The sequence below is a fragment of the Haemaphysalis longicornis genome, unplaced genomic scaffold, assembly GCF_048455015.1.
Source record: "Haemaphysalis longicornis isolate Haplotype H1 unplaced genomic scaffold, Haemaphysalis longicornis Haplotype H1 scaffold_7, whole genome shotgun sequence".
NCBI classification, from domain to species: domain Eukaryota; kingdom Metazoa; phylum Arthropoda; class Arachnida; order Ixodida; family Ixodidae; genus Haemaphysalis; species Haemaphysalis longicornis.
In genome coordinates, this window is record NW_027526422.1 from 192228115 (window position 1) to 192255826 (window position 27712).

General features: G+C 48.1%; 1 protein-coding gene across 1 annotated transcript in view; it reads right to left on the reverse strand.

Moving 5' to 3' along the window:
* The window catches only part of LOC144145660 (uncharacterized), a 59287-nt gene that overhangs the window by 9181 nt on the left and 22394 nt on the right, over positions 1-27712 (reverse strand). The window contains exons 3-4 of the mRNA XM_077677329.1: positions 25361-25504; positions 3650-5011 (exon numbers count right to left, since the gene is read on the reverse strand). Of these exons, the coding sequence (XP_077533455.1) occupies positions 3650-5011; positions 25361-25504 (1506 nt within the window). The remainder of the gene's footprint in view (positions 1-3649; positions 5012-25360; positions 25505-27712) is intronic.

The window sequence follows — 27712 nt, forward strand, 5'->3', positions numbered from 1 at the left end:
CCTAAGTAATCATGAATTACTTCAACATATTCTGGACCAGATTTAGGTGGTCGGTATACGCCCCCTAAAGTAATTGCTATGTCACAATATGCCAGTTTGCACCACACACTTTCATGGTTAATGATGTCAGGCATGCGAGAAAATTTTACGTTGTTTTTTATGGCAATAGCTACCCCACCACCCCGTGAGCCTCGATCATTGCGGAGTAGCTTATACGACGAAGGAACAACTTCAGAGTCCTGCACACCGGCGTGCAACCAAGTCTCCGTTATGATTATAACGTGGGGGTGGTGGGTTAAGCTGATACTTTCAAGCAGTGCGAATTTATTTACTACGCTGCGAGCATTAAGGCTGATAATTCGGAGAGTTTTTATGTTTTCCTGTCATTTGCCTTCAGGAGTTCCTGGGCGTTTCTGTGAATTCGCGCGAATTTTGGCCTGTTCATTTCGACAGTTCTTTTCAGCATCCGAAACATATAGTTTGTCGTCAATTTTTATTTTGTGATAAACAAGCGATACCTTTGCTCCGTTAACTTTATCACCCACGGCAGATTTCCAAAGTTTTGCGCGTATTTCCATTACTTGCTTTGAAAAATTGATTATGTCGGAACCTTTGAGGTTATTGCAACAGGAGATAATTTTGTATTTTTCGGCGAAGTTATAAAGCCTGAGAACGACTGGTCGCTGACGCTCGCTTTGAGGGTAACCAACTCTATGAATTCGTTCTATGGAGGCTACATCGATACCTAAGATGTCCTTAAAAATGTCTTTCTTCACTTTTTGTTCCAATGACTGGGTATCCTCCCTCGGACCCTCAGTAACTCCGTAAATGACAAGATTATTCCTCCGGCTCCGGTTCTCTAAGTCGTCTATTTTTGCCACTATATCTTGAACCTGCTTACTAGTTGACTGACAGGTTTCTTCGAATTCCGCAATTTGTTCTTCACACTTTGTCAAACGACCCATATCAGTCTCAATCACGTTAATTATTTCCTGGATGTTAGCAACAGTTGTTTCAACATGTTTTAAGTTTTTTTTTAGTTCCTTCAATGTCTGGGTTGTCTTGGTTTGTTCCTTCAATATTTTTTCTAGCATTTGCTTCGTAGTCATTGCTTCAGAATCAGACTCAGAGGCCGAGGACGGCCCCGGGTTCAGTACAACATCACCCGACGTTAGCAACAATAATTTGATAACACTTATACAATCAAATATCATGGTAACAAGAAAGTGTGGGCTTGGCAGCACCGTCAACGTAACAGAATTGTCTCGAATAGAATATGTTTGGTATTTTACACCAACCTGTATCACGAAGAAAGAGTTGATCAGCATCCGTCCGGTTTCGGTGCAACCAAACCCACTGAAAGGCGCGTCCGGATGGCTGCGGTACTTATAGTCGAGCCGAGGTAATTCTGGTGATGTCACGGTGTCGACGCGTTGGTATCGGCTCGCCACGCTGTGGAAGGGATTCGGCGATAACTGCCGTGAAAAGCCGTTGACCACGCTGGCTGCAGGCGGCGAAGCATGGGCCAGTCGCCTTCCGTAGTCGTCCCATCTTGCTACGAAGCCGCTCCGCCACAGCGCGATCTGTATCACGAAGAAGGAGTTGATCAGCATCCGTCCGGTTTCGGTGCAACCAAGCCCACTGAAAGGCGCGTCCGGATGGCTGCGGTACTTATAGTCCAGCCGAGGTAGTTCTGGTGATGTCACGGTGTCGACGCGTTGGTATCGGCTCGCCGCGCTGTGGAAGGGATTCGGCGATAACTGCCGTGAAAAGCCGTTGACCACGCTGGCTGCAGGCTGCGAAGCATGGGCCAGTCGCCTTCCGTAGTCGTCCCATCTTGCTACGAAGCCGCTCCGCCACAGCGTGACAGCGTGATCTGTATCACGAAGAAAGAGTTGATCAGCATCCGTCCGGTTTCGGTGCAACCAAGCCCACTGAAAGGCGCGTCCGGATGGCTGCGGTACTTATAGTCCAGCCGAGGTAGTTCTGGTGATGTCACGGTGTCGACGCGTTGGTATCGGCTCGCCGCGCTGTGGAAGGGATTCGGCGATAACTGCCGTGAAAAGCCGTTCACCACGCTGGCTGCAGGCTGCGAAGCATGGGCCAGTCGCCTTCCGTAGTCGTCCCATCTTGCTACGAAGCCGCTCCGCCACAGCGCGATCTGTATCACGAAGAAGGAGTTGATCAGCATCCGTCCGGTTTCGGTGCAACCAAGCCCACATTTGGTCAATTCTCACAGATTTTTTTTCAAATTTGGGAATTTTTGTTAAAAGGAATTCGCTATGCAAGCCAAACAGGCATATGTTTAAGTAATTTTAAGTATGCAAATTTTTTACATAAAAAGAGCTAGGGCGATAGCTGCTGTAGCTTTTGTTTTAGAGTGGTAAAATATCCCAATTTTCAGCGAGCCGCTCGACGCGCCAGTGACCCGAGCCGGATTTGGGAGTTTTTATAACAAAGGGAAATTTTTTTCCACAAAATAACTTCACGTGCGCTTGTCCCTGTGCACAGGGAGCTATATGTAAAGTGTTAGGCAAAATTAAAGATGTCGACCGCACACGCCCGTCCGATCTCCAGTGGAATCACCCAGAATCTATAGAGCAGCTGGGACGATTGATGTTTAACCAGCGCCAAGATTTGCCTTTCCCGCATTTTTGCGGGTCTATAAGGTATTTTTATCGAGGTGGAAGTCTTTTTCGCCGAACCTACGACACTTAAAGTGGCTACATTGCTCCTGAGCTCTTATAGTGGGGCCTTTGAGTGGATACTGCCTTTGTAAAGCATCAAAGCATTGTTACAAGAATATATCTTTCGGTAGTACAATTCAAATAACATTGGCTTTATTCTGGCTTTCTATGAGAAAATAGATGACAGCCCACATAAACTCGCAACTTCACAAAATAAAAATGTGATGTCCGAATAGAATAAGTAAAGCAATAATTTTCTTTTTGTTCTTCTTTCATGTTTTCTTACACAAAAGCAAGCCCCTTATTTCCAAGTTCCTTGTTCTAAGGCGCAGGTGAGGCCGTAATAGAGGGTGTATTGTGCAGCACGCTGTACAATACAGCTTATGAAAACATAAACTCATTCAGAATGTTATTTTATATTATCGGAGTCATTTAAAGTAAAATATTTCTTCTATTACGTTTATATAGATCTAATAGGTCTACCTTCAGGGACTCAGTAAATAATGGGCTATTCTTTAAACAACACGTAAGCTAGGCCTATTCACAGTAGAAATCTCTGAAAATGCTCATTTGTGCAAGGTTCTGGCACCCATAATTCAAATTGTAGCGGCTGACTATGGAACGTTTCCAAGTCCAGTTGGCGCTCTGGCCCGACGGAATATTACTGAAGATGAGCACGTAAACAGAGCGCGATACTTACTGCGCGAATAGGGCAGAAAAATGTACCAAAGCTAGTCACGACAAGTTCATTTACCACGCACTGTAATATTGCAGAAAGTGAACTTTGGAAATTTGGTCTGCGTAAATAAAAACACAGCTAATTGGAAATGAGAAAGGGGAAAGCATCATTTATATCCTGCTGAGTGCGCAGTACATTTAAAGGTGTGTCGTCTTCCCGTTATAGAGGGGCTGTACTTTGTGCAACAAGATGTAATGGTTGTCAGCAGCACATAAAATCTCACCTAAGATTGACGGACTGCAGAAGAAGAGTGGCGTGATGAGGAAACCACAAGCCACCCATGTCGCAGGCACGGCGTCAACGCCGAAGTAGTCTGCAGCGACCACGTGTGTCATGGTCATCAGCGAACCCGTAGACATGGATACAAAAGCGGCGGCCGCCACGTAGGTGGAAAAGCTCCGAGTCGCAGACAGCGCAGCCACGCTTGCCGCAAACAGGAAGTAGGAGAAGCACGTCATGGTTGTGCGGTCAATGAACCCCAGGTCGGCAATCAAAGGCAGAATGGTCCGGCCGACGAGCTGTGAAGGGGCTGAGCAAGCGATGGCCATGTCCGCTTGCAACCGAGTGGCCCCACGGTCCAGAGCAGAGTCGACGAGTGTCGACAGAATTGCGCTGTCTGAGTAGTCCGCCAAGACACCGCCCAAAACGAATAACCAGTATACTGGGCTGTGCAGAAGCGACCGCCATGAATACCTTTGAGCGGTATTATCAAGCTGAACATTCGATACCGTATTAGCTGCCCCATCGCACCGAATCGCTACATCTTGACGGTGGTCATTAGGTTCCGGAACCATCGACTTTGAAGCTATACGTTCTTTTCGGTGGCATTGTATTTCGGCAGGCTCGCGTAAAGGCTTTCTGTACAACGTGCCCCCAGGTGTTTCCATTTCTCTCAGTGACCATTTCTGCATCTTTGAATCGTCGGCGCCGCCAACACTCACGTTACTTCCGTTTTTTCTTTGTACTATCATCTCATGCTCTTTTTCGGGTTCTTTGCCTTCTATTCTGGATTCTAGGCTGCTGTCAGGCACTAAATTCGCGATTCTGGATTCTTTAGGAGCAGTGATAATGAGTCCAATTTTTGTTTCCCCCTTTTTTGTTTCAGGGGAGGCTGCACCAGTTTTCACGCCATCCTCTTTAGTGGAAATATAAAAATTTCCGTCGTCTTTTATTTCTATGTTATTGTGTACATGAACGTCAATGTCCTGCATACCCCTGCCAAGCGCTTTGCTTTTGTTGTCAAAAGATTTTTCAGTCCAATGACGCTGCCCAGCTGTAAAGCAGTTTGAGCCGCGAGTTGAAGGGCCCCCAGCTGCGTGTTTTTCTGTTGCTGTGCTCTCAGTCAACCATGGCGGTTCCTTCAGCGCAAGTACGAGTGGAGTCAAATGAAGACTGACTCCTGCGAAGAGTAAAAGGACTTGATGAAACGAGAACACGTCCTCCAAGCTTGCCAGCACCGGTGGAAAGATCAGAGATGACAACGAGTATCCAGCGTATCTTATTCCTATGGCGATAGCACGGTACCGGTCGAAGTACATCATCAGGAGAAGTGTGTTTGTATAGCACACGATCCCGGATCCAGCACCTGCGAATGTAAGTGGGAAATATTGGTTGCCCGGACTAAAGTAAGCAATGCCATACATGCCAATAGAGGCAACACAATGTATACATAAAATGTTTAAATAAACTATGAGGTAAGGGTCCAAGCATCGATATCAATGTACTCTAATAAACAAATTAACAGCCACAAGAACATATAAATAGAGCGACGTCAATGGCAATAAATAATAAAAGGGTGCAATAAAGGATGGAATAGCTTGAGCGTCCATCCGGCATTCAGGTCATTTCGAGGAACTCCTATATTTGCTGAAGCCTGTGAATGCAGCACTAAGAAGCTTGACACTAGCTTCGAACAAATGGTAATGGAAATTCAACGCAGTGATTGCTTCTTTGTGGTAAAGAACTCTCCTCTTAATGCGCATACTTTAATTCTGCGGGTTTAGTGTGTGCAACTTCTTAAAAATGTGCTATGTTTATAAAAACATGCACCTGCACCACAGCCCGAAAACCCAGAACTATGTGGCATCGCTCAAAATGGGAGAAAATTTTCAGAAAGAGGAATAACTTTACTTCTATGGATTTCAGTCTAGAGACCCGGCCAAGCAGGGCTTCTATCCCGTCAGTAACACTTGTTATCAGCTTGAAGGGACGCTGTCGACTTCTAATACGGTGATTTCAATAGCTGCAGCTGCAGCTCAAGACGTAAGATGACAACCTGTGGCCTCTACTTTACTTTTCCGCAACGTCGTTATCATTTTCATAGTCTTCGTGTAAAATGGAGCCGTTTGCTTGCAAATGCTGGGGAAATCACGCATTTCGAAAGAGCCCTATACTCTTAAGGGTACCATTTTCGACACTTTCTTTTAATTAAAACCAACAATGCACTGAAGGAAATCGGTAAATTGCATTTCCCCCATCTACATAAACATCAAGCACGGCCGCTAACAACATTTTCTGTAAAATAAAGAAAAACCATAACGGCAGCAAAAGGTAAATGTTTCAATAATCAGTAAAGTTTTAAGTTGTCATCGTGGCCCATCCAACTCATTAGACAAGAACAAGGGGCCATGAACTGAAAATTTTGCCTGTGCTCTTTGTTTCGCAGTCATATTAGATGTGAAGAAGCAGATTTATTACAACTAAAACCAACTTGTTTTGTTCAAATAGCCGCAGACGAGTCAAAGCGAACTGCAATAGCCATGAACTAAGTTGTCACACAACTAAAGCTCAGACTACCGCTAATATATTGTTACGAGGCAGATGCGAATAGGCTGTCTATTTACAGATAATTACAGCTGAAGGCCGAGAGACCAAAGCCAAGGAATCCAATGCAGCTCGTGCCAGTCCGTTTCTGCGCGATCTCTTCTTCGTCTCTCGGCTTGCGGTACGTGCCCACTGATGAGGCACATATGGATAGGGGAAGTGTACGTTGGATTCACCACCTGGTGGTCCAGTCCAATGCTATGTGAAATGTTCCGGGTGTTACGTAGCATGACCCCCCTCCGGCGGGGTAAGCACCGTCTCCGTGCACATTTGGAATTAGGCTCAGGGAGCAGGTGGGGCCGTTGAGAAATAGGGCTTGAGGCGGCCGACGTGGACTAGTTGAGCTGCAGGGTCCAATGACGGTGAGGACGAAGCAACGGGAACGATTTCGTAGGTTACCGGTGTGACCATGCGCTTAATGCGATAGGGGCCTTTGAAGCGAGGCAGCAGTTTTTCGGGAAGTAAAATTCGGCAGCATGGCGTAATGACCAGGACCAAGGAGCCGGGCGTAAAATGTACGGTGCGATGTTGCTGGTCATAGCGGTGCTTCTGAGCGGACTGGGAAGCCGAGAGCTTGGCACGGGCAACCTGGCAGGCCACATCAGCGTGAGCGACAGCATCACGAGCATATTCTGTAGCTAGAGGTGTCGCATCAGGAAGGAGGGTATCCAATGGAAGAGTGGGTTCGCGGCCGTAGAGAAGAAAGAATGGAGAATAGCCTATGGTGTCATGGCGGGATGAGTTATACGCGAACGTAACATATGGCAAAGTGACGTCCCAATCCAGATGATCCGCGGAGACGTACATTGCGAGCATGTCGGTGATGGTCTTGTTCAATCTTTCAGTCAATCCATTAGTCTGAGGATGGTAGGCGGTGGTTAGCTTGTGCTTTGTGCGACAAGAGCGGAGGAGGTCGTCAACAACAACCCGAGACAGGAAGTACTGGCCACGGTCGGTGAGGAGCCGACGAGGAGAACCGTGGTGTAGGATAATGTCGTGAAGCAGGAAATTAGCAATGTCTGTGGCACAACTGGTGGGAAGAGCACGCGTAATAGCGTAGCGGGTCGCATAATCGGTCGCGACCGCTATCCAGTGATTTCCTGAACGGGACAGAGGAAAAGGACCGAGTAGGTCCAAACCCACATGAAAAAAAGGTTCGGAAGGAATCTCTATGGGTTGGAGCGGTCCGGCTGGGCACAAGGAAGGGCGTTTCCGGCGCTGGCACAGGTCACACGCCGTGACGTAGCGGCGGACTGAGCGGTAGAGTGCAGGCCAATTAAAGCGCTTACGCAAACGGTCATACGTTTGAGCGATGCCAAGGTGGCCAGCCGTCGGTTCGTCGTGCAGCTGGTGAAGGATGTCAGGCCGGAGGTGCTCAGGAACAACTAGAAGCTCGGCATGGCCGTCTGTGCGAAAGTTCCGGCGGAACAGTACGCCGTCACGGAACAAAAATGCGTTTAATGAAGGGTCTGATGGCATGTTAGTGAGACGGTCAATGATCGACCACAATGGTTTGTCGCGGCGCTGGTATTCGGCGATGTTGATAAAGTCAGATAGTACAAGGACGCAAGAATCGATGTCGTGGTCAGCTGTGTCCGGTTGGTCGACTGGTTGACGTGACAGGCAGTAGGCGTCGCTGTCGAGCCTGCAGACTTGTAGGCCATGGAGTAGTCATACTCCTGAAGGCGTAAAGCCCAGCGACCAAGACGGCCTGTAGGATCTTTTAAGGAAGCCAGCCAGCATAGCGCATGCTGGTAAGTGACCGCGGAAAAAGTACGTCCGTATAAATATGGGCGAAATTTGTTGACGGCCCGTACAAGAGCCAGGCATTCCCGTTCGGTAATTGAATAGTTTCGCTCGGAAAGTGACAAAAGGCGACTGGCGTACGCTATAACTCGTTCAAGGCCAGCGTCTTCTGAACCAGTACGGCACGGATGCCGTAGCCACTCGCGTCTGTGTGGACTTCGGTCGGAGCGGATCCGTCAAAGTGCACCAGAATAGGTGGATTTGCGAGACGTTACACGAGGGTTGAAAAAGCGGAAGCTTACTCAGGGCCCCAAGAAAACAGGGTATCGTGGTTTAGCAAATCCGTGAGTTGCCTGGCAATTGCAGCGAAGTTTTTGACGAAGCGGCGAAAGTAGGAGCAGAGCCCTAGAAAGTTGAGAACGTCTTTCACAGATCGCGGAACAAGGAATTCTTTTACTGCGCGGATTTTGTCTGGATCAGGTTGAACTCCTGTAGCGTCGACGAGGTGTCCCAGGATCTTGATTTGACGGCAGTCGATGTGGCATTTTGACGAATTGAGCTGAAGTCCAGCTCTGCGAATAACTGCCAGGACGTCAGAGAGGCGATGTAGGTGGGTCTCAAACGTGGGAGAAAAGACGATAACGTCGTCCAGATAGCATAGGCATGTCGTTCATTTATTTCCATGAAGAAGCCAGTCCATCATTCTTTCGAATGTGGCTGGCGCATTGCACAGACCAAACGTCATGACCTTAAGTTGGTACAGTCAGTCTGGTGTCACAAAAGCGGTTTTTTCTCGGTCCATGGCGTCAAGTGCGATCTGCCAGTATCCGGACCAAAGGTTCATGTACGAGAAATACGACCCGCCATGCAGGCAATCGAGGGCGTCATCAATGCGAGGAAGTGGGTAAACGTCCTTTTTGGTTACTTTGTTCAAATGTCTGTAATCGACGCAAAATCGCCATGAGCCGTCTTTCTTTTTAACCAACACGACTGGTGACGCCCACGGACTCGAAGATGGCTCAATAACATCTCTTTTCAACATCGTCTCTACTTCCTGCTGAATGACGGTACGTTCGGCGTGGGACACGCGATATGGAAGGCGGCGAATAGGGGTCGCGTCGCCAGTGTTAATGCGATGTGTCACACAGACGTCTGGCCCAAAGGACGGTTGTGCAAGTCGACAATGTCCCGATAGGACCGACGCTATCATCTTCATAAAATCACTGCTAGTCGGTGAAATGTCTTGTTGGCCGTCCCGTTCACCCTCTGAGGCGTCAGTGGTCACAGCGGAAAGCTCGCATTCGGCCAGGGGGATGAGTGTAGCCAGCAACATTCCCCGGGGAAGAACTTGGGTGGAGAAACCGAAGTTCAAAAATGGAAGGCCTATTTCGTTCGTCTCGACCGTCACAACTGTGTAAGGAAGGGTCACGTTACGTTCGAGGAGTACATCGGTGACGGGAGAGACGAGGTATTCACCATCTGGGACTGGCGGGCGCGACGATAAAGGTACGTAGGTCATGGTCTTCGGTGTTAATCGAGCATGCTCGGTGCAGCAAAGCCGGTAAACAGGCTTGGTCTCATCAAGGGGCATGATGGGCAGCTCAAGTCGTAAAACCCCCGCGGCGCAATCAATGAGGGCGGCGTGGTCAGTCAGAAAGTCTAGTCCGATTATAATGTCGTAAGGGCATGTGTCCATACCTCGGCAAAGTTGGCGTGGCTCACTCAAACTCACTCACAATTTTTTTTTCGAATCACCACTCACTCAAACTCAGACTGAGTGCTGAGCAGCACATCTGCGCTCACTCAAACTCAAACTCACATTGAGCGCAAAACTCAGAACTCACTCGGACGCAAAACTAAAAATGTACTCAGGACTCAAAATGTACTCAAACTCAAAGTGTACTCAAACTCAAAATGGACTCAAACCTCAAAATGTACTCAAACTCAAAATGGACTTAAAACTCAAAATGGACTCAAAACTCAAAATGTACTCAAACTCAAAGTGAACTCAAAACTCAAAATGTACTCCAACTCAAAATGGACTCAAAACTCAAAATGTACTCAAACTGAAAGAGAACTCAAAACTCAAAATGTACTCAAAACTCAAAATGTACTCAAACTCAAAATGTACTCAAAACTCAAAATGTACTCAAACTGAAAATGAACTCAGAACTCAAAATGGGCTGAGAACTCAAAATGAATTCAGAACTCAAATGGCCTCACAACTTCTCATGCTAGGAATTTACTCGGGGTCAGATGGAGTTTGATTTCATTAGCAGTCAGTGTTTTGAAATTTATGCGTGGTAGAAATATTACGGGTGCAAATTCCTGAGCTCAAACTCTTGCATTCGCTACGACATGACACCGTAGCTCCTGTGAGGTCGGAAACAATTTTCGTTGCAGATTTAATACAGCTATACCTGCTGCCCATGAAGAGTAGCGCTGGTTGGAAGCAATTGTACGTATATATTGGATACCAAACTCTTGATGTAGGCTCCGTGTTCGTGTTCATGAGAGAGGCGGTCCAGGCTCGATGTTGTGCTGGGTCCCCAGGTCGAAACAAGCAAAATCGGGTGAGGGGACGTGCGCTCACTGCTCCGTTCATTTATGTCGAAGCTGTTTGGGGTTACGGTTCCGTGCATTCTTGCTCTGCATCCTTAAAAAACGCCTTCTGTCAAAGCGAACTGTTCCCGCGAATCTCTGAACCGCGAGGCGTTCATGGATATACCTTTGCTGTTTTATTGCGTAGCATTCTTTGCCGAGTACAACCCTCCCCCTATCCCCATCATGATCTTGTAACGCCCTGCATATACACAAAAATGCAGATATCACAAAAGTTTAACCTGTAATCATTATAAAAGCGTAAATGTGGAGAATTGATAAAACTAAATGTTAAAAATCTAAAAAAGAAATGAAAAATATCGAAAATGGCGAACCGCGTAACGCGGGAGTTATATATTGTCTCAGATTGGGTGAAAATGCAGAGAGGTGTGGTGCTAAAGAATGTGGGGTATCAAATTGAGGGTCTCGAGGAGGGAAATCACGTGGGACAAACAAAAAAGTACGTCGTTGTTTGCTGAGGCGCTTGTATTAGTTTTTATTAGCATTTGCTAGATGGGATGAGCTCTCGTAGCTCGGAAAAACACCACGCTGTCGTAACCATTGACCGCCACCGTACCCAGCTGTTAACTTCCAGCATGCACGCGTGTATGTGTGTGTTTGAGAGAGTGTGTGAGTGAGAGAGTGAGAGAGTGTGTGAGAGAGAGAGTGAGTGAGAGTGAGAGTGAGAGTGAGAAAGTGTGAGTGACATAGAGAGAGAGTGTGTGAGAGAGAGTGAGATGAGAGAGAGTGTGTGAGAGACTGAGAGTGAGTGAGAGAGTGAGAGTGAAAATGAGAGAGAGTGTGTGAGAGTAAGAGTGAAAGTGTGAGAGTGAGAGTGTGAGAGAGTGAGAGTGTCAGAGAGTCAGAGAGTGTGAGATTGAGAGAGTGAGAGTGAGAGATCGAGACAGTGAGAGAGTGAGAGTGAGAGATCGAGACAGTGAGAGAGTGAGAGTGAGAGTGTGAGAGTGAGTGTGAGTGTGAGAGGGTGAGTGTGAGAGTTACAGTGTGAGTGAGAGTGAGAGAGAGTGAGAGTGAAAATGAGAGAGAGAGAGAGAGAGTGTGCGAGAGTGTGTGTGAGAGTGAAAATGAGAGAGAGAGAGAGTGTGCGAGAGTGTGTGAGAGTGAGAGTGTGACAGTGAGAGTGAGAGATTGAGACAGTGAGAGAGTGAGAGTGAGAGTGAGAGATTGAGACAGTTAGAGAGTGAGAGTGAGAGAGTGAGAGTGAGAGTGAGAGTGAGTGTGAGTGTGAGAGTTAGAGTGTGAGTGAGAGTGTGAGTGAGAGTGAGTGTGAGAGTGAGAGTGAGCGTGAGAGTGAGAGCCTGAGTGTGAGTGAGAGTGAGAGTGAGAGTGAGTGTGAGTGTGAGTAAGAGTGAGTGTGAGTGTGAGTGTGAGTGAGAGTGAGAGTGTGAGTGTGAGTGTGCTTCAGAGTGAGAGTGAGAGTGAGAGCGAGAGGTGAGTGTGACTGTGAGTGAGAGTGTGAGAGTGAGAGTGATAGTGTGTAAGAGTGAGTGTGACTGTGAGAGTGTGAGAGTGTGAGAGTGAGTGTGAGTGAGAGTTAGGGTGAGAGTGTGAGTGTGAGTGTGAGTGTGAGTGTGAGTGTGAGTGAGAGTGAGAGTGATAGTGTGAGTGAGAGTGAGAGTGAGAGTGTGAGTGTGAGTGAGAGTGTGCATTAGAGTGAGAGTGTGAGTGAGAGTGAGAGTGTGAGTGTGAGTGCGGGTGCGAGTGTGAGTGTGAGTGAGAGTGTGAGTGTGAGTGAGAGTGTGAGTGTGAGTGTGAGATTGAGATTGAGATTGAGTGGGAGTGTGAGTGTGAGTGAGAGTGTGAGTGCGAGAGCGAGAGTGAGTGTGAGAGCGAGAGTGAGAGTGAGTGTGAGTGAGATTGAGAGTGCGAGTGAGAGTGCGAGTGTGGGTGAGACTGTGAGTGAGAGTGAGAGTGTGAGTGTGAGTGTGAGTGAGAGTGTGAGAGTATGAGTGAGAGTGTGAGTGTGAGTGTGAGTGAGAGTGAGAGTGAGAGTGTAAGTGTAAGTGTCAGTGTAAGTGTAAGTGTGAGTGTGAGTGTGAGTGTGAGTGAGAGTGTGAGTATGAGTGTGAGTGATAGTGGGAGCGAGAGTGTGAGTGTAAGTGTGAGTGTGAGTGAGAGTGTGTGAGAGAGTGAGTGTGAGTGTGAGTGTGAGTGTGAGAGTGTGAGTGTGAGTGTGAGTGCGAGTGTGAGTGAGTGAGTGTGAGTGTGTACCTTTTGCTATATCATCATCATCATCATCACCAGCCTATCTAGGCCCACTGCAGGGCAAAGGCCTCTCCCATTATTCTCCAATTACCTCGGTCCTGTGCCAACTGTGACCAATTTTTCCCCGCAAACTTCTTGATCTCATCTGCCCATCTAACTTTCTGCCGCCACCTGCAACGCTTGCCTTCTCTAGGGATCCCCTCTGTTACCCTTAATGACCAGCGCTTATCTTGCCTTCGCATTACATGCCCTGCCCACGTCCATTTCTTCTTCTTAATTTCTACTAATCTATATTTAACACCAGTTTGCTCCCTGACCCACTCCGCCCTCTTCTTGTCCCTAATGTTACACCTATCATTTTCCGCTTCATTGCCCGCTGAGTCGTTCTCAATTTAAGTTGAACCCTCTTAGTCAGCCTCCAAGTTTCTGCCCCGTAGGCGAGTACCGGTAAGATGCAGCTGTCATACACTTTCTTCTTCAGCGACAATGGTAGGCTGCTATTCATTATCTGAGAATGTCTACCATATGCACCCCACCCCATTCTGATCCTTCTTATTATCTCTGCCTCATGGTTGGGATCTGGGGTCACAACTTGGCCTAAGTAGATATATTCGCTTACCACTTCCACTGCCTCGCCACCTATCTCAAACTGCTGTGCTGTCCCGAGGTTATTGATCATTACTTTAGTTTTCTGCATATTTATTTTCAGGCCCACGTTTCTACTCTGTGCGCCCAGTGCGGAAAGCATGCTTTGCAATTCGTCCCCCGACTTACTTAGCAAGGTAACGTCATAAGCAAATCTGAGGTTACTGAGGTATTCTCCATTAACCCTTACTCCCACCTTTTCCCAATCCAACGTTCTGAATACCTCTTGTAAGCATGCTGTGAATAACATTGGAGAGATTGTGTCTCCTTGTCTGACATCCTTCCTTATAGGTATTTTACTGCTCTCCCTATGGAGGATGATGGTAGCTGTAGACCCATTGTAGATATCCTCTAGTATTCTTACATAATGCTGATGTACCCCATGGTTCCGTTTTGCTATACACCTTTTGCTATATCCTCATAATTAAAACAAGACAGCATTTTTATATTTGTCCCACGTGATCCCCCTCGACGAGACCTCTAATTTTATACCCCACACAACCTAACAGCGTCATATGGGATTCATACCAGTCAAACTAACCATGACTCTCATGACTGTAACCAGGACACATTATTTAAGTGTCCGACGTGATTCCCCTAACAGGAACCTTTAATTTGACGCTCCACATGCTTCAGCGGCCTCACCTTGAATTTACCCCAAATAATGACTCATAATGACTATCTCATGATTCGAACTACGAAGCCTTTTTTATTTGTACCACGTGATTCCCCTCGTCAAGACCGTAAATTTGATACCCTACACGCCCTAGCGGGGTCACTTCAGATTTTACCCCACTATAAGACTCGCCATGACAATCTCATGGTTATAACCAGCAAGCATTTTTGTATTTCTCCCACGTGATTCCGCTCATCAAGACCAATAATTTGATACCCATCACATCCTAGCGGAATCAATTTGAAGGTTAAAACAATCAATGACTAACCATGACTATCTCATGATATAGCCCTACCAAATTTTTGTCCCACGTGATTTCCCTTATCGGAACCTTCAATTTGATGCCCCGGACACCCAGTGGCATCATTGTGAATCTTAACCTAATTGATGACCCATTTTGACTATATCATGATAATAATCAGGAAGCACGTGATTACCCTCATCGAGACCTTTAATTTGATACGCCACACGCCCTAGCGTCATGAACTTGAATTCAAACCGAATCTATGACGTACCATGACTACGTCATGATATATCCTTGAAGGAGGGGAACAGCGCAAATTTGACAAAGACGAGAAGGAGACGACACGCACAGTGCTGTGCGTGTCGTCTCCTTTTTCTCGTGTCTGTCAAATTTGCGCTGTTCCCTTCCTTCAAGTCATAAACCAACATGCCCAAGCCTAAGTCCTTGCATGATATATCCATGACGCATTTTCGTCCCCAATGATTCCCCACATCGAGACCTTGAATTTGATTCCCCACATGCCCTCGCAGCGTCATTTTGAATTTTAATCCAATCTATGACTTATTATGACTGCCTGATGACTACAATCAGGAAGCATTTTTTTTATTTACCCCGCGTGATTCCGTTAATCCGGACCTTTCATTTGATACCTTACACGTCTTAGCCTCATCAGTTTCACTTTTCACTCAATCTCATGTGGTCATTATGTCTTAAGGGGCGCTGCCCAGTCAATTCATCTAATTCATTTGAAAGAGCAGAAAGGACAGCCCCCGCCCCCATTTCCCCCCGGCTCTCACCTCTTCCTTTGTGACCACTAGTATATCAAGCCGTTAACAGTAGCAGGCGAACAACCAGCACGCTAGCACCGCCGTGTCTTTCCCACCACCCTTTCCCACGCTCTTAGTGGATCCGTCAGGAGCAAAAGTTAAGACAACCCTTTTTTATGACCTCAACAGTCAATTATCACTCACGCGCCCAGCCGCGAAAATTAGGTTACAGCAAGTGCTTATGGCCATGAAAATTCCACAAGAAACTAAAAAAAATCAGGCACCCCCTCCCTCCCAGCTGATCATGCAGATCGCGATTGGTGCCGTACCCGCAGGCACGGAGCAAGATATAAAGAGGAGCGCCGACTGTGGCCCAGAAAAAATCTTTTGCTCGGGCCGATAATGTCCACGCGCCGCCGGCCGCCCAGCTTTGCCTTTGCTCTCTTCCTCCTTCGTTCGCCCTCTCGTCGCTGTGCCTCTGTACACGGCTCTTCCCTTCTTCGCTCTCCCCAGAGGCATCTTTTCTTGCGCAGCGACGTCTGTCTTATGCCTGTCCTACTATGCAGGAGGCATGCGTGCACGCGCGGAATTTAAACACCCGTGCGCGGCCGCAATAGACGGCGCAGATAAGCGCACGCCGCCGCATACATGGCGATCGCTTATTCCCGGAACGTTTAGTCTGACATTATGAATATCCACTAAAAATATTGTACTAACCCAGCGCATGTAAGACGCAACTGAACGACGACGACTTTAGAAGCACCAAAGAATGAGCAAGAGTAATATGGAACGCCACAACATACACTCTAGCGTGATTCTGCTTACGACAAACCGATGCAGCACAAAAGTTACCCTCTGTTGTTATCCCGCTCTCCGGGCGCGTGCTTAATTATTTATGCTGCTTCTGCGCACGAACAACGCTTACGAGGGTCGCCCGGAGACTCCATCGGCAAACGGCAATGATGCACATTTCTGTGCCAATGACTGAATTGGACGGCTGCCCTGTTGTATCAACTGTACAAAAACACTGTCAGCTTGATAAGGAACCCAAGAATATCAAACGCATACTTCGTTCACGGCCGGGCTGGAGGAGCGGCGGGCGCGCAGTTTTGCGCGCTCGCCGCTGCTCCAGTCCGGCCGTGCTTCATTTTAACTCATGCCGCAACTTACCACCCGATGTTCACTGTCGCTCTACGGTCGTGTTATCTCGTCGATAACACCGCGGTCTCCAAATAAAATGCTGCGATTTGTATGGCTGCAATTTTTTGGCCCACCAGGGTTCCTGGCGTTTTTTGTTTCGTTAAGCGACTGACCAGCAAAACAACCGGCTCGTTAAACCTTTTCTTTCGGCGAGTTATCGCGAAATGAAGGCTTGTGAAAAGACCGCACTGTCAGGGACTTGATCTTGAGCAGATTGCTACGTCGCGGGCAGTCGCGGGTGATGTTATCGCATTTCTGTTCTTTTCTGATGAGCGTGTAAGTGCCGGCCTCTGTTTTGGACGCAAGTTGCAGAACTGCGAGAAAGCTGAGGGAACTTTTATAATCGCCAGTGATCAGAACCAGTTACTCCTTTCGCCTTTTGTAAAACCTGTTAAAACAGAGCCAAATTGGTATTCCCAAATTTACAAAACGGAGCCACATTTTCGGCAAGCACCGCGCAAAAGGTAGTGTTTGTATAGCAGCCATATGTTTGTATGTGGTCTCTATATTTTGTTTTCCCGCCATGGAAACCAATCCTTAACGTATCTTTGCCGTACGGCCACTCAATTCCTTCGGGTCCGGGTTACCCGGACGGTGCTGTCGAACAAGTTAATCAACTGTGCGAAGGAGGCGCGCAATGAACGCGAAGCGGCGCCAAAGCAGGCCCAAAGCAGTCCGTGCCCAAAACTACCGTCGCCGTAGCAGACGATAGAGCCGACGGAATGCGTTCCGCCAACTCGCCCGCCGGCGCACGGGGAACGCCGGCCGCTTAGCCGCCGCCGGCTAAGGTCCCTTTCGCTGCGCCATCTACATTGTGCTCCGCGAGTTATGGACATTAAGAGCCCGCCGGAGAGAGCGAAGTCGGCGCTCCTGTTTATCTTGCTCCGTGCCCGCAGGTTACCTGAATTCCGAGCCCACAGTGACGCATGAAACTTAACAGCCCACCATAGCTGCCTGCTAGGCTACTCATGTGTACTCAAACTCAAAATAAACTCAAAACTCATATGTACTCAGAACTCAAAATGTACTCAAATCTCAATATGTACTCAAACTCAAAATGTACTCAGAACTCAAAATGGGCTCAAACTCAGAATGTACTCAGAACTCAAAATGGACTCAAACTCAAATTGTACTCAGAACTCAAACTGAACTCAAACTCAAAATGGACTCAAACTCAAAATGGACTCAAACTCAAAGTGTAGTCAGAACTCAAAATGGACTCAAACTCAAAATGTACTCAGAACTCAAAATGTACTCAGAACACAAAATGGACTCAAACTCAAAATGTACTCAGAACTCAAAATGGACTCAAACTCAAAATGTACTGAGAACTCAAAATGGACTCAGAATTAACTACGTCTCAGGTGTACTCAAACTCAATCGGACTCAAACTCAGTCGGGATCACTCGGCTCAAACTCACTCAAGCTAAAACTCACCATGCCACACTAGCCTCGTGCTCACTCAAACTCAAACTCACGCGTGAGTTTGAGTCCAAATGAGTCGGAATGAGTGGACTCATGAGTGAGTTCGCCGACCTCTGCATGTGTCAAAGACGGTGAACAAGACAGGGATGTCTTTTCCGGCAATTACGACGCGGGCGGTGCACATTCCGGCTACGGTGGTCGTTCCTCCGTCGGCGACTCGTACGGTGGGGCATACAGCAGGCGTTATAACTTTGCGGAGAGTGCGGCGAAGGTTCGAACTCATTACCGAAATATTGGTGCCTGTGTCGACTAGCGCGCTAACACGAACACCGTCAATGTGAACGTCTATCAAATTGGGTTTCGTAATCATAGTCAACAGAGGATTTTCAGGCCGGGCAGTTAATGCAGCATCACCTCCTGGACCTGCACTGGCTAGTTTTCTGAGATAGAGGTTGAGAAAGTAGGCGGCGGGGTTTGGCGGCGGGGCTGCGGCAAACGCGACTGGCGACGATGAGGTGATGGCGAGCGCCTAGTGCGGTTGCGTCTTGTGTTGTCGGCTGCGAAGGGCTGCTGAGTACCGGGAGGAAATCTTCGAGGGTGGTAGTCGGAGTATCTGTTGCCGAAGAACCGTGGACGTGGAGATGACGACCAGCTGCTACGGCAGTAACGGGAGACATGGCCAACGCGATGGCAGTTGAAACAGATGGGACGGTCATCGGCTGTTCTCCATTCGCCAGAGCTGCGCCGTCGGAACCGTGGTGGAACATTGTAGCGCGGCGGGACATCACTACGAGTAGAGGTTGCGCGGACCCCGTCGCAGGGATCGCAGCGTCCCAAGGCACAAACCGATTGAAGTCTCAGGGCAGCGATCTCGTCTCTAACGACCGCTTGAATGAGGGAAATTGTGGGGGCGGTCCGGTCATGCGTGTAAGGAGAAGCAGTGATTGGGGTCATAGCCTCGATCTCCCGGCGCACTATTTTGGTCAGGCTCTCAGTCTGAGCCGCCGTGCTTGGCGTCAGCGGTGTGCGCGGTGGCAGCGTCACATCTCGACAAGACGAGGTTGCCGCCGTGTGAGGCAGTCGAGCAAACTGGTAGGCAATGCGACGACATTCTGCCTCCGCAAACCGTCGGCATTCCTTAAGGATGGCATCAACGGTAGTGCAATCCTTACAAATCAGCACGTGGAAGGCGTCATCTGCAATGCCTTTGAGTACGTGGCCCACCTTATCGGCTTCGGACATTTGCGAATCTACCTTTTAACAGAGGCCCAAAACAGCTTGTATGTACGTGATGTAGGATTCGGTTGTCGACTGGCCACGGGATGCGAGCTGTTGCTTTGCGGCGAGCTGGAGTTCGACGGGTCGGCCGAATACTTCGCGCAACTTCTCTTTGCACGCGTCCCAGCTGGACAATGTGTGCTCATTTGTCTCAAACCAGGTGTCGGCCGTTTTTTCAGAAGATAAGGCAGATTAGCCAGCATGAATGCGTCATCCCACCGGTTATGGGCGCTGGCACGTTCAAACAAGCGGATCCATTCTTCCACGTCGGCACCATCATCACCGGTGAAAAAGCCTGGGTCACGGGGCTGGGAAACGATGACGAGTGGCGCGGTGGCTGAGGTCTCGGGGGGAGGAGGCATCGTTCGTCGACGAATGTGTCGCCCACCCCAAAGCTCCGTGGAAGGGTGTAGCTGCGCTGGTGACAAGCACATGAGGGAAGTTCGCAACCTCCACTAAAAAAAAATTCACAGCATATCCACGGGGTGAATGATGATGAGTGGGCGAAGCTCCTGAGGGGAAATCATCGGTAAAACCGTGACTCTTCAGTGAAAGTTCGCCCACTACATCTGTGTCCGAACGGAACGTCTAGAAAGTCTCGCTTAAACCGCGCGTCGGCACCTTGGGGCTGAGCTCGCCTGATGCGTTTTGCAGACGCCTCACGAGCTCTCACTGCATCGGGGTCTGCCTGCCGATACGCGCGCTTTCTCGCCGCTTCCCGTTCTCTGACGTTTTGGAGGTCCTCTTCACGCCGCAGCCGTGCCGCTTCACGTACGGCAGGGTCCTCGCGCCGTTACCGTGACGCTTGGGCCTCTCGTTCTCGAACGCTGGGATCTTGGCGGCGTCGTCGCGCAGCCAGACGACACGCTTCGGCCTCCCGCTCTCGTACGGCAGGATCTTGGCGGCGGCGTCGCGCAGCTTCACGGTGCGCTTCTGCCTCGCGGGCTCGCACATCTGCAGCCTTATCGATCGGGCGACTCCGAGCGCGCGCCAACAGCGAACGGATTTTATTACAACGCTCCCCGCCATCTAGTAAACAATCCAAGAACTAAACTAGAGGTAGCCACGCCATCTAGTAAACAATCCAAGCGCATCTTTTCATCATATACAAGTACCGCCATCTAGTAAACAATCCAAGAACTAAACTAGAGGTAGCCACGCCATCTAGTAAACAATCCAAGAACTAAACTAGAGGTGGCTACATACATACGTCGAGGATGGACAGACCCACGCCCTAATGAGCTTCGCCCCTAAAAGATGTTACGAGGCAGATGCGAATAAGCTGTTTATTTACAGATAATTACAGCTAAAGGCGAAGAGACCAAAGCCAAGGAATTCAATGCAGCTCGTGCGAGTCCGTTTCTGCGCGATCTCTTCTTCGTCTCTCGGCTTGCTGTACGCGCCCACTGATGAGGCACATACCCATAGGTGAAGTTTACGATGGATTGACCACCTGGTGGTCCAGTCCAATGCTATGTGAAATGTTCCAGGTGTTACGTAGCAATATTGGTGCACAAAAACAAAATTTCTCCGTTCTCTATTTACCATAAAAAACCTAAAAAAATCCGCGGTACAAAACACAGCGCCTTTAGGGTGTTGTTACCAACTTTTTATTGCACTTTGAATGAGAAGGCAAATCAAAAAACCGGATTGTAAAAACACTCGCGGAAGTTTGCACTCACGGGGAAGACTTGCATAGCGAAGCTGCTGTATGTGAGCATATCCGGGCGTAGCTAAGATTCAGTAACATTGTTTATTTGCATAGTTGCGGTGCCAATAATTGTCGTAATGTGCATCGAACAGTAAGCGTCGAAGTAACACCTGTTATCGTTATAATAGCGTAGATGTAGATAAACTGTCGGTCAGAGTTTAAACAAACAAAACATTTGGTCGTAAAGAACTCACACTATAGACGAGAGGCATAAGCATGCTACCCATTATACCCGGTGCAAATTGAGAAGGGCAATAGCTAATTGTACTGTGTCACTCCGCCGAAGCGACGTACCCGGATGTCAACGCGCACGCAGGTATTGAAACGTTATTGCGCTTACGCATAACATCGTCTTCTTTTCCACAGATAATCTTTTTTCTGTCGCTTCAGGTATTTAATAAAAGAAGATTAAGTGCGAAAAATAGCGAAATTGTCTCATGTGAAGTACAAAATGCTCGCAGTAAGGCACTTTCCTGCGCCGCGCGGTGTAACAGCCGTTTGCTGTGATGAGGCGCAGGGGAAACTTCCGTTGCGTTCTTAAAGGGACCCTGCAACTGTTCCGATAAACCCTTTCACTATTTTCTTCGCTTCTGGAAGCACTGCGAAAGCTATAGTTGTCGCCGGCACGGAGCGGCACTGCGTGATTTGCTCGTCGCATGAGATATCCCTTTCGTTACTGCTTTGTTTTTCTGTTTTAATTTTGAAAGTTGCTCTCAGCAAGCATTCGTTGCGGCAACTGAAGGAAAACCGGCCAACACTCGCTACATGGTCTTAATCACGCAATTCGAGCGGTTGAAGAACATCAAGACTGGAAAATAGGAAAAAACATTTTGAGTGAGTTTCCAAGTTATCTGAAGGGCATAGAGCAGTACGTTTTGGCTGAGGTATTTTGCGACACACAAATCTAAGTACAGGTTGTGTTGGGTGGCTGCGTTCTGCAAGCATTTAGGATTTCAAAAAAGTACAAAAGAGTGTTGAAGGGTTTGTTTAGGTTGTCCCCGAGTATTGTAGAATGTTTTCAGAATTTCAGCAGATTTTAAATCTAAAGCTTTCCGCAAGTGTTGTTTGCCTTGTTCATGTATTCCCCCTTTTGACATTAAACGCTTTGTGCGTTGCGAACTGTCAGTAACTGTGAATTCTCTCTAGATTCATTGAGTTCGGCACACGTGCACACGCATCGGCCACCAAACTCGCAAAATACTAAATAATTGTTATGTCGTACCTTTTTGCGCAAGCGCGCAAGGGGTTCTCACATATTGTCACATGTGAAAGAACGGTTTAACTGAAGTAATCCTGTTGCAGTAGAGCGAACATGCTCCCTCCAAATAACTCGAAAAAAAACACCAACGCCGGAAATGGGTCAACGAGGGATGTGCAAAGCCAAACGTCATCGAATCCAATGTTGACGCCTTTGCATTCCTTATATTTATTTGTTGAGCCCTCTCGTAGTAACTTCCAATAATTCTGACAACATTTCTCAATCACCAAAAACACCCTACGACCGTGGCCGCAGAGTAGCACTCTTCCGCAGTCTTAACAAGATTACCTTTGCGTTATACAAAAAAAGGGAGCGCGCGGTTCGCTAAAAAACCTGATACCCGGGCGCATCTAGTGGCTGTAACGAAACAAAAGTACGCAAATTAAAAGCTGAAAGAGTGCAGCGACGCTGTGCTCAAAATACAAACCAGAAAGGCGGCCGCCCCGGGCAGAAATCGAACCCGCGTGCTCGTGCTCAGTAGCACAGCGCCTTAGGCGTTGAGCCCCGCGGCTGGTAATTATCCATACAATAGGAAGCCCGCAATCTGGCGAAGTAAATCTTGAGGCGAACCATATGGGCGAATTGGGTCCGTTGGCGTCGTCGTCACGTGCCGCAGTCTCCGTGCGGTAAATTTCGTTGACAAACTCGGGGCCAACACGTCGCTGAATTTCGTATGGTCCGAAATACCATCGCAGGAGCATCTCGCTCAGGCCGCATCGTGGAATTGTGTCCAAACCCATACAATATTACCTTGACGATACTCGGCGTCCCGGTGTCTAGCGCGCGCTAACGCGGTTCACTTTGGGAGAGATGTGAAGAGCGTCCTGGCACCCACGAGTTGCTGGTCCGTTGTAGGAACTCGAGCAAGCTGGCGGACCTCCTCCGCACGCTGCAGGTACGTTTGGGCGTCGGAGTTAAAGTCGTCATTTACCACGTCTGGCCACATGGTGTCGAGCACAGTAGTCACTGTTGTCTGTACACGAGCTCGAATGGTGCCATCTGCGTTGTTTTCCTGATACCTTTCTTTTATGGAGGCGTGACTTAAAGGATAACTTTGTCCCACGTCTTATGTTACACTTTGACGCACATATACAGCATATCCGTGATCGTATTGATCGGGAATTCGGTTAGACTGTTCGTTTGAGGGGTCATAGACTAGCGTTCTTCGGTGATTCGTGTTGCTGTAGCGTAGGACGCCTCGCATGATCTCCGTAGTAAATGTCGTTCCCCGGACCGGGATTAGGACTATAAGGGCTCCTATTTCGCGACTTTTTGGTCTGACTCCCTTGGAAGTGCGACGCTCTCTACGTAGCACGTCATGTAATAGGTTGCTGCAACAATCCAGTTGCTCTCGACTTGTGACGTAAGAAAAGTGCCCCGAAGGTTCATTTTGATCTCTTAGAAAGGCCTCCAAGGTACTGCGATTGGCTGCAGAAGCTTGGCGAGTGTAGTCGGCGGCGCTTTTGGCTTCTAGCAGTCACGGAAGGGGCGGACGTAGTGGGAGACATCGGGTGGGAAGCGTGGACAGCAGTATGTTGCTTCGGTTTTTCCTACTATACAAGCTGCACAAATATGTCCAGAAGACAGGTCGTTGTGGCACGCTTCCAATCTTTCGTCATAAAGGTCTGCGGCGACGACAGAAGGTAACTTGTTTTTCTTCCAGGCTCGAAGTTTTAACAGCAGAGCTGTTTACGCTTTTAGTTCGTTGTATGGCTTTACGACGAAAAAAGTACCAAGAAGAAAGACCGAAAACATGTGAGCGTGCGCCTCGTGAGGAGTGCCCGCGTAGGACAGGCTAGCACGTGGTCTTGCCCAAGAAATACCAAGAAAATGTACGGAAAGCACGTGAGCGTGCGCCACGGGATGAGCACGCTGCTTCGGCCTGCTCGACTTTCGAGGACACTATGCCCAGCGTTTGTGGCGTATTCTCTCACGTGATGTACTACTCGCCAGTTCACGTGCGTTTGGGTCTTAAGTGGGGAGAACAGACACCGAGTTCGCGAAGCCGGTTGCCATGACTTCTAGCGCGCGCTAACGCGGTTCACTTTGGGAGAGATGTGAAGGGTTGCGGACAAAATGATCCGAGCCTGCCAGTCATTGAGAACTTTCAGCGGCAAGTCCAGAAGTCCATGTGGGGTACAACAGCCGGGTCTCCGACGTATGGCGAGGTGCCGCAGGCTCTACGGTTTCTCCAGCCTTACAAAACTAGTGCGAGAGAGCTGCGCCAGTTTTTTTCCTTTACGAGGATGGGGTTTTCCACGCTAAATGCCGGCAAGGTTTCCTTAAAGGCCTTTGCCACGGCGAGGTAGTCAATTATGACGCGTACCTCGGGGTCGGCGGTTTGCTGGGCGGCCTGATGGCCCTCCTTCACGATTGAAAAAAAAATGCCCCGTCGTTATGTGGGTCGATGCAATGCACCCTGTGGCGAGGGGGGTGCAATATATGCAGTGGTTGTCCGAATGTTTCCTGCCACATTCACAGATGACGGTATCGTCAAATACTTGAAGGCACATGCCCGAGAGCGCCCCAGGGGTGATTTCCATGTTTTCCTCTTCGCGTCGCATGAGTGCTGTTTGCATAGGTACGCTACAACTGCTCTTTGAATGCTGGGATCTTTTGAACGAACGAGACATACTTTTTTTCTTTATGGCTTTTTGTAAGTTGGCGCAATTACGTGGTACAATTGCAATTTGAAAGGTGCGATCTTTTGAATGAACCAAATATCTGTTTGGTTTTCTTGGCTTTTTCAATGTAATGACATCGATGCAGTAAAAGCAGATCTAGGTCTTTATGGCTGATATTATATCTTTGAAGAAAAGCACACTGAGTGAGTTCCTATGCGTTTATCGTAAAAAAACGCGCAAAAAACAACTTTCGGGAGAATAAATGAACGACACCATCGCAACAGGAGTTTCTAGTCGAGCTTGTATCGCCCATTCTTTCCCCCAAAAGGTCTTGGTTTCTTTCGCACATTTTCGCGACTTTGTTACATAGTTTATTCTGCGTCTACGTATTTCAGCTTTACATAGTGAGGGAGACGCAATGTGCAAGCGATATTATTGCGGACGATTGTGTGAGCAGCACGGTACAAAACACTAGCAGCACAAACCTTCCCCCACAACCCCGTGTTTAGTCGTAGCCCATATGCCGCATCCCTCCACTGAAAATTGCCACCAGTGAGACCCCAGCACTTAATTCCAGACTAACAAGCAAGCATTCGAATGCAGTGATTTTTGTGGAAATCCACTTTGTAGCCATTCTCATTGTTGCCAAAAAACGTTGCTTCAAAACACTATGCTACATAAGTATGGTGGAAATAAAAAAGCCGGCTTACCTTGCATGGCACCGAACGTCACAGTCATCCACGTCAAATTCGGAGCGAATACTGAAAGCAGTATCCCTGCCCAGAATAGGACACTACCGATGAGGGCTATTGTTGAAAGAGCAAACCATTTCTGGAGCCCCATTCCTATGAAACCTGCGAGTAAGAAAAGAAAAAGAAAGGGTCCCTAGATATTACGACACAAAGTGGTTGCATGTGTCATGGCGCTACCGGCATGGATAACTGCGGCCATACGTAGCACGTTCCTGGCAATATATCGGCGGTATGCTATATCAAACGTCGTTCCGATGATCTATAACATCGCCAGAAATGGCCGCACACACCCCAAGTGGCTCAGTTCTCTCAAAACAGCGCCCTCCAAGTGACGCCTGAACACAAGAATAAATGCCTATGCATAACAACACTGTGTCGCTTGAAAACAACGCCCACCGCTTCAAGGTACGTCCTCACTTGCGGCGCCGCAAAACGCCCTTTCGCGGCAAGATTCCTCTGCCGCGCACGAATGGTCTGCGGACCTATTGGCGGTGAGCGCGAACACGGGCGGCGCTGCGAAGCGTGCCTCCGTGACGTCAGCTTAGGGATTATCGCATTTGTCGTCTGCTTCACCCAGGCTCGCTCTCCCTGCTGTTTCTTCGCGCTCGGTCAACATCTGATGCTTGTCTGCACCAGAATTGGCGTGTGGGTAACTTTTTATCACAATAATAGGCTTAAAATCGCATACACTAGCTCATGGTGTCAGTTAAAGTATAGTTTTGGATACCGCTATGGAAGAAACATTGTCGGCGTCGCCCCATTCCTTGCGAAGCCGGTCCTGTGCGGAGCGCGAAGAGTCGGAGCTAGGGGTCAGCTTCTCTATTAAGCAATCTTTCGAACAAATGGAACAGTCCGCTGCTAATTACCGACAACAGCGAAAATGGAAGACCAAAACAAATTATAGGCCTTCAGGGCTGTTGGCTTTGGCAGAAGGCATTACGATTCCCGGTAATCATATGTGAGGTAAAACAGTTTTTGCAACCTTGCCGAACGCTCGAACGTATTATGCCACACCACTTTACGGTGTCAAGGCATGAAGGTTTGCCGACATGCACTATGGGCCGCAAGAACTGTAGGTTGAGTTCCAAATAACCCACTGAGTATATAGGCGCGTGCTGATTTTATACCAGGCGCATCTAGCCAGTATGGAAGTTTATTGAGCAAAACGAGTCTCGTACAGTAACACTGTTTGTTCAGACCTGGAGGGATATTTCGGTACGTTTTCCACAGCCATATCTTCCCGATATTCGGATATGCGTTATTGGAAAACTGCACTCTAGATGAGGAGAAGGAGTAGGAGGAGGAGGAGAAAACTTTATTTAAAATTAAATCGAGCTGGTTAGTGAACCGGGTCCTCAGTCCAGGACAAGAGAGTAAAAGTAATTTTCTTCAATTCACAGAACGCCATCCCGAGTAGAATAGAATTTGTTCTTTATGCCTGGAAGGGTTGGAAAGCAATAAAGAGCGGCTTGGATATATTCATCGGTTTCGATTCTTGTAATATATGCAGGTATACTATTGATTGCGTTAGTTAGCGAGTATATCTTGCCTTCAACACCGTAATCATGTCATCATTGTTCTGGTTGAGAGTCAGTTCGTTATGATAACGATGGTTACAATAGAAATTCGGAGCACAAAAGCCGCCTTCGAGTACTGTGGACAACGTTGTTTAGGGCGCGATCGCGGTGTCGTAGCACAAACCTTCTCATTGTATTTGCATGTGAATAAACAAAGCATGCCGCGGATATGCACCTTCTTGCACGCAGCCGTAATGAAAGCCAATTTGTGAAGAAGGGAATGTATGCCATACAACATGAAGGAAATATTCACACGATCTTTGTGAGCCTCCCAAACATCTCCAAACCTCCTAATAAGACGTTTGTGACGGTGAAGAAAAATTAATGTGTCGGGCAGAAAAAAAAGCAAGAAACATTCATCTGATGCAAGACGGAATAAAACAACGAAATAAATAGAAGACAGCCGTTTTACTTCCTGCTGTGCGATGCGCGTGTGCGATGCGCGTGTGCTTGGTACGTAGCATTAGACTGTTGAGTCTTCATAAGAGCATCTCAAAAATACTGCAGGGAAGCCTACGCATTTTGAATACTTATCGAGAAGCTCTGATCGCTGATCCTCGCGAATAAGCTAGAAAAGACGAGTTACACATGATCTTCTGACCGATGCCCTGAAGAAAGTTGTTCTCCATCTCCTCGTGTGTTGCAAACTTGTGGAAGATACAGCTTCAAATTATTCAGATGCGTCAGAAGCTGGCAAAATAACTGAATCACTAGAAATACGCTTTTTAACGCA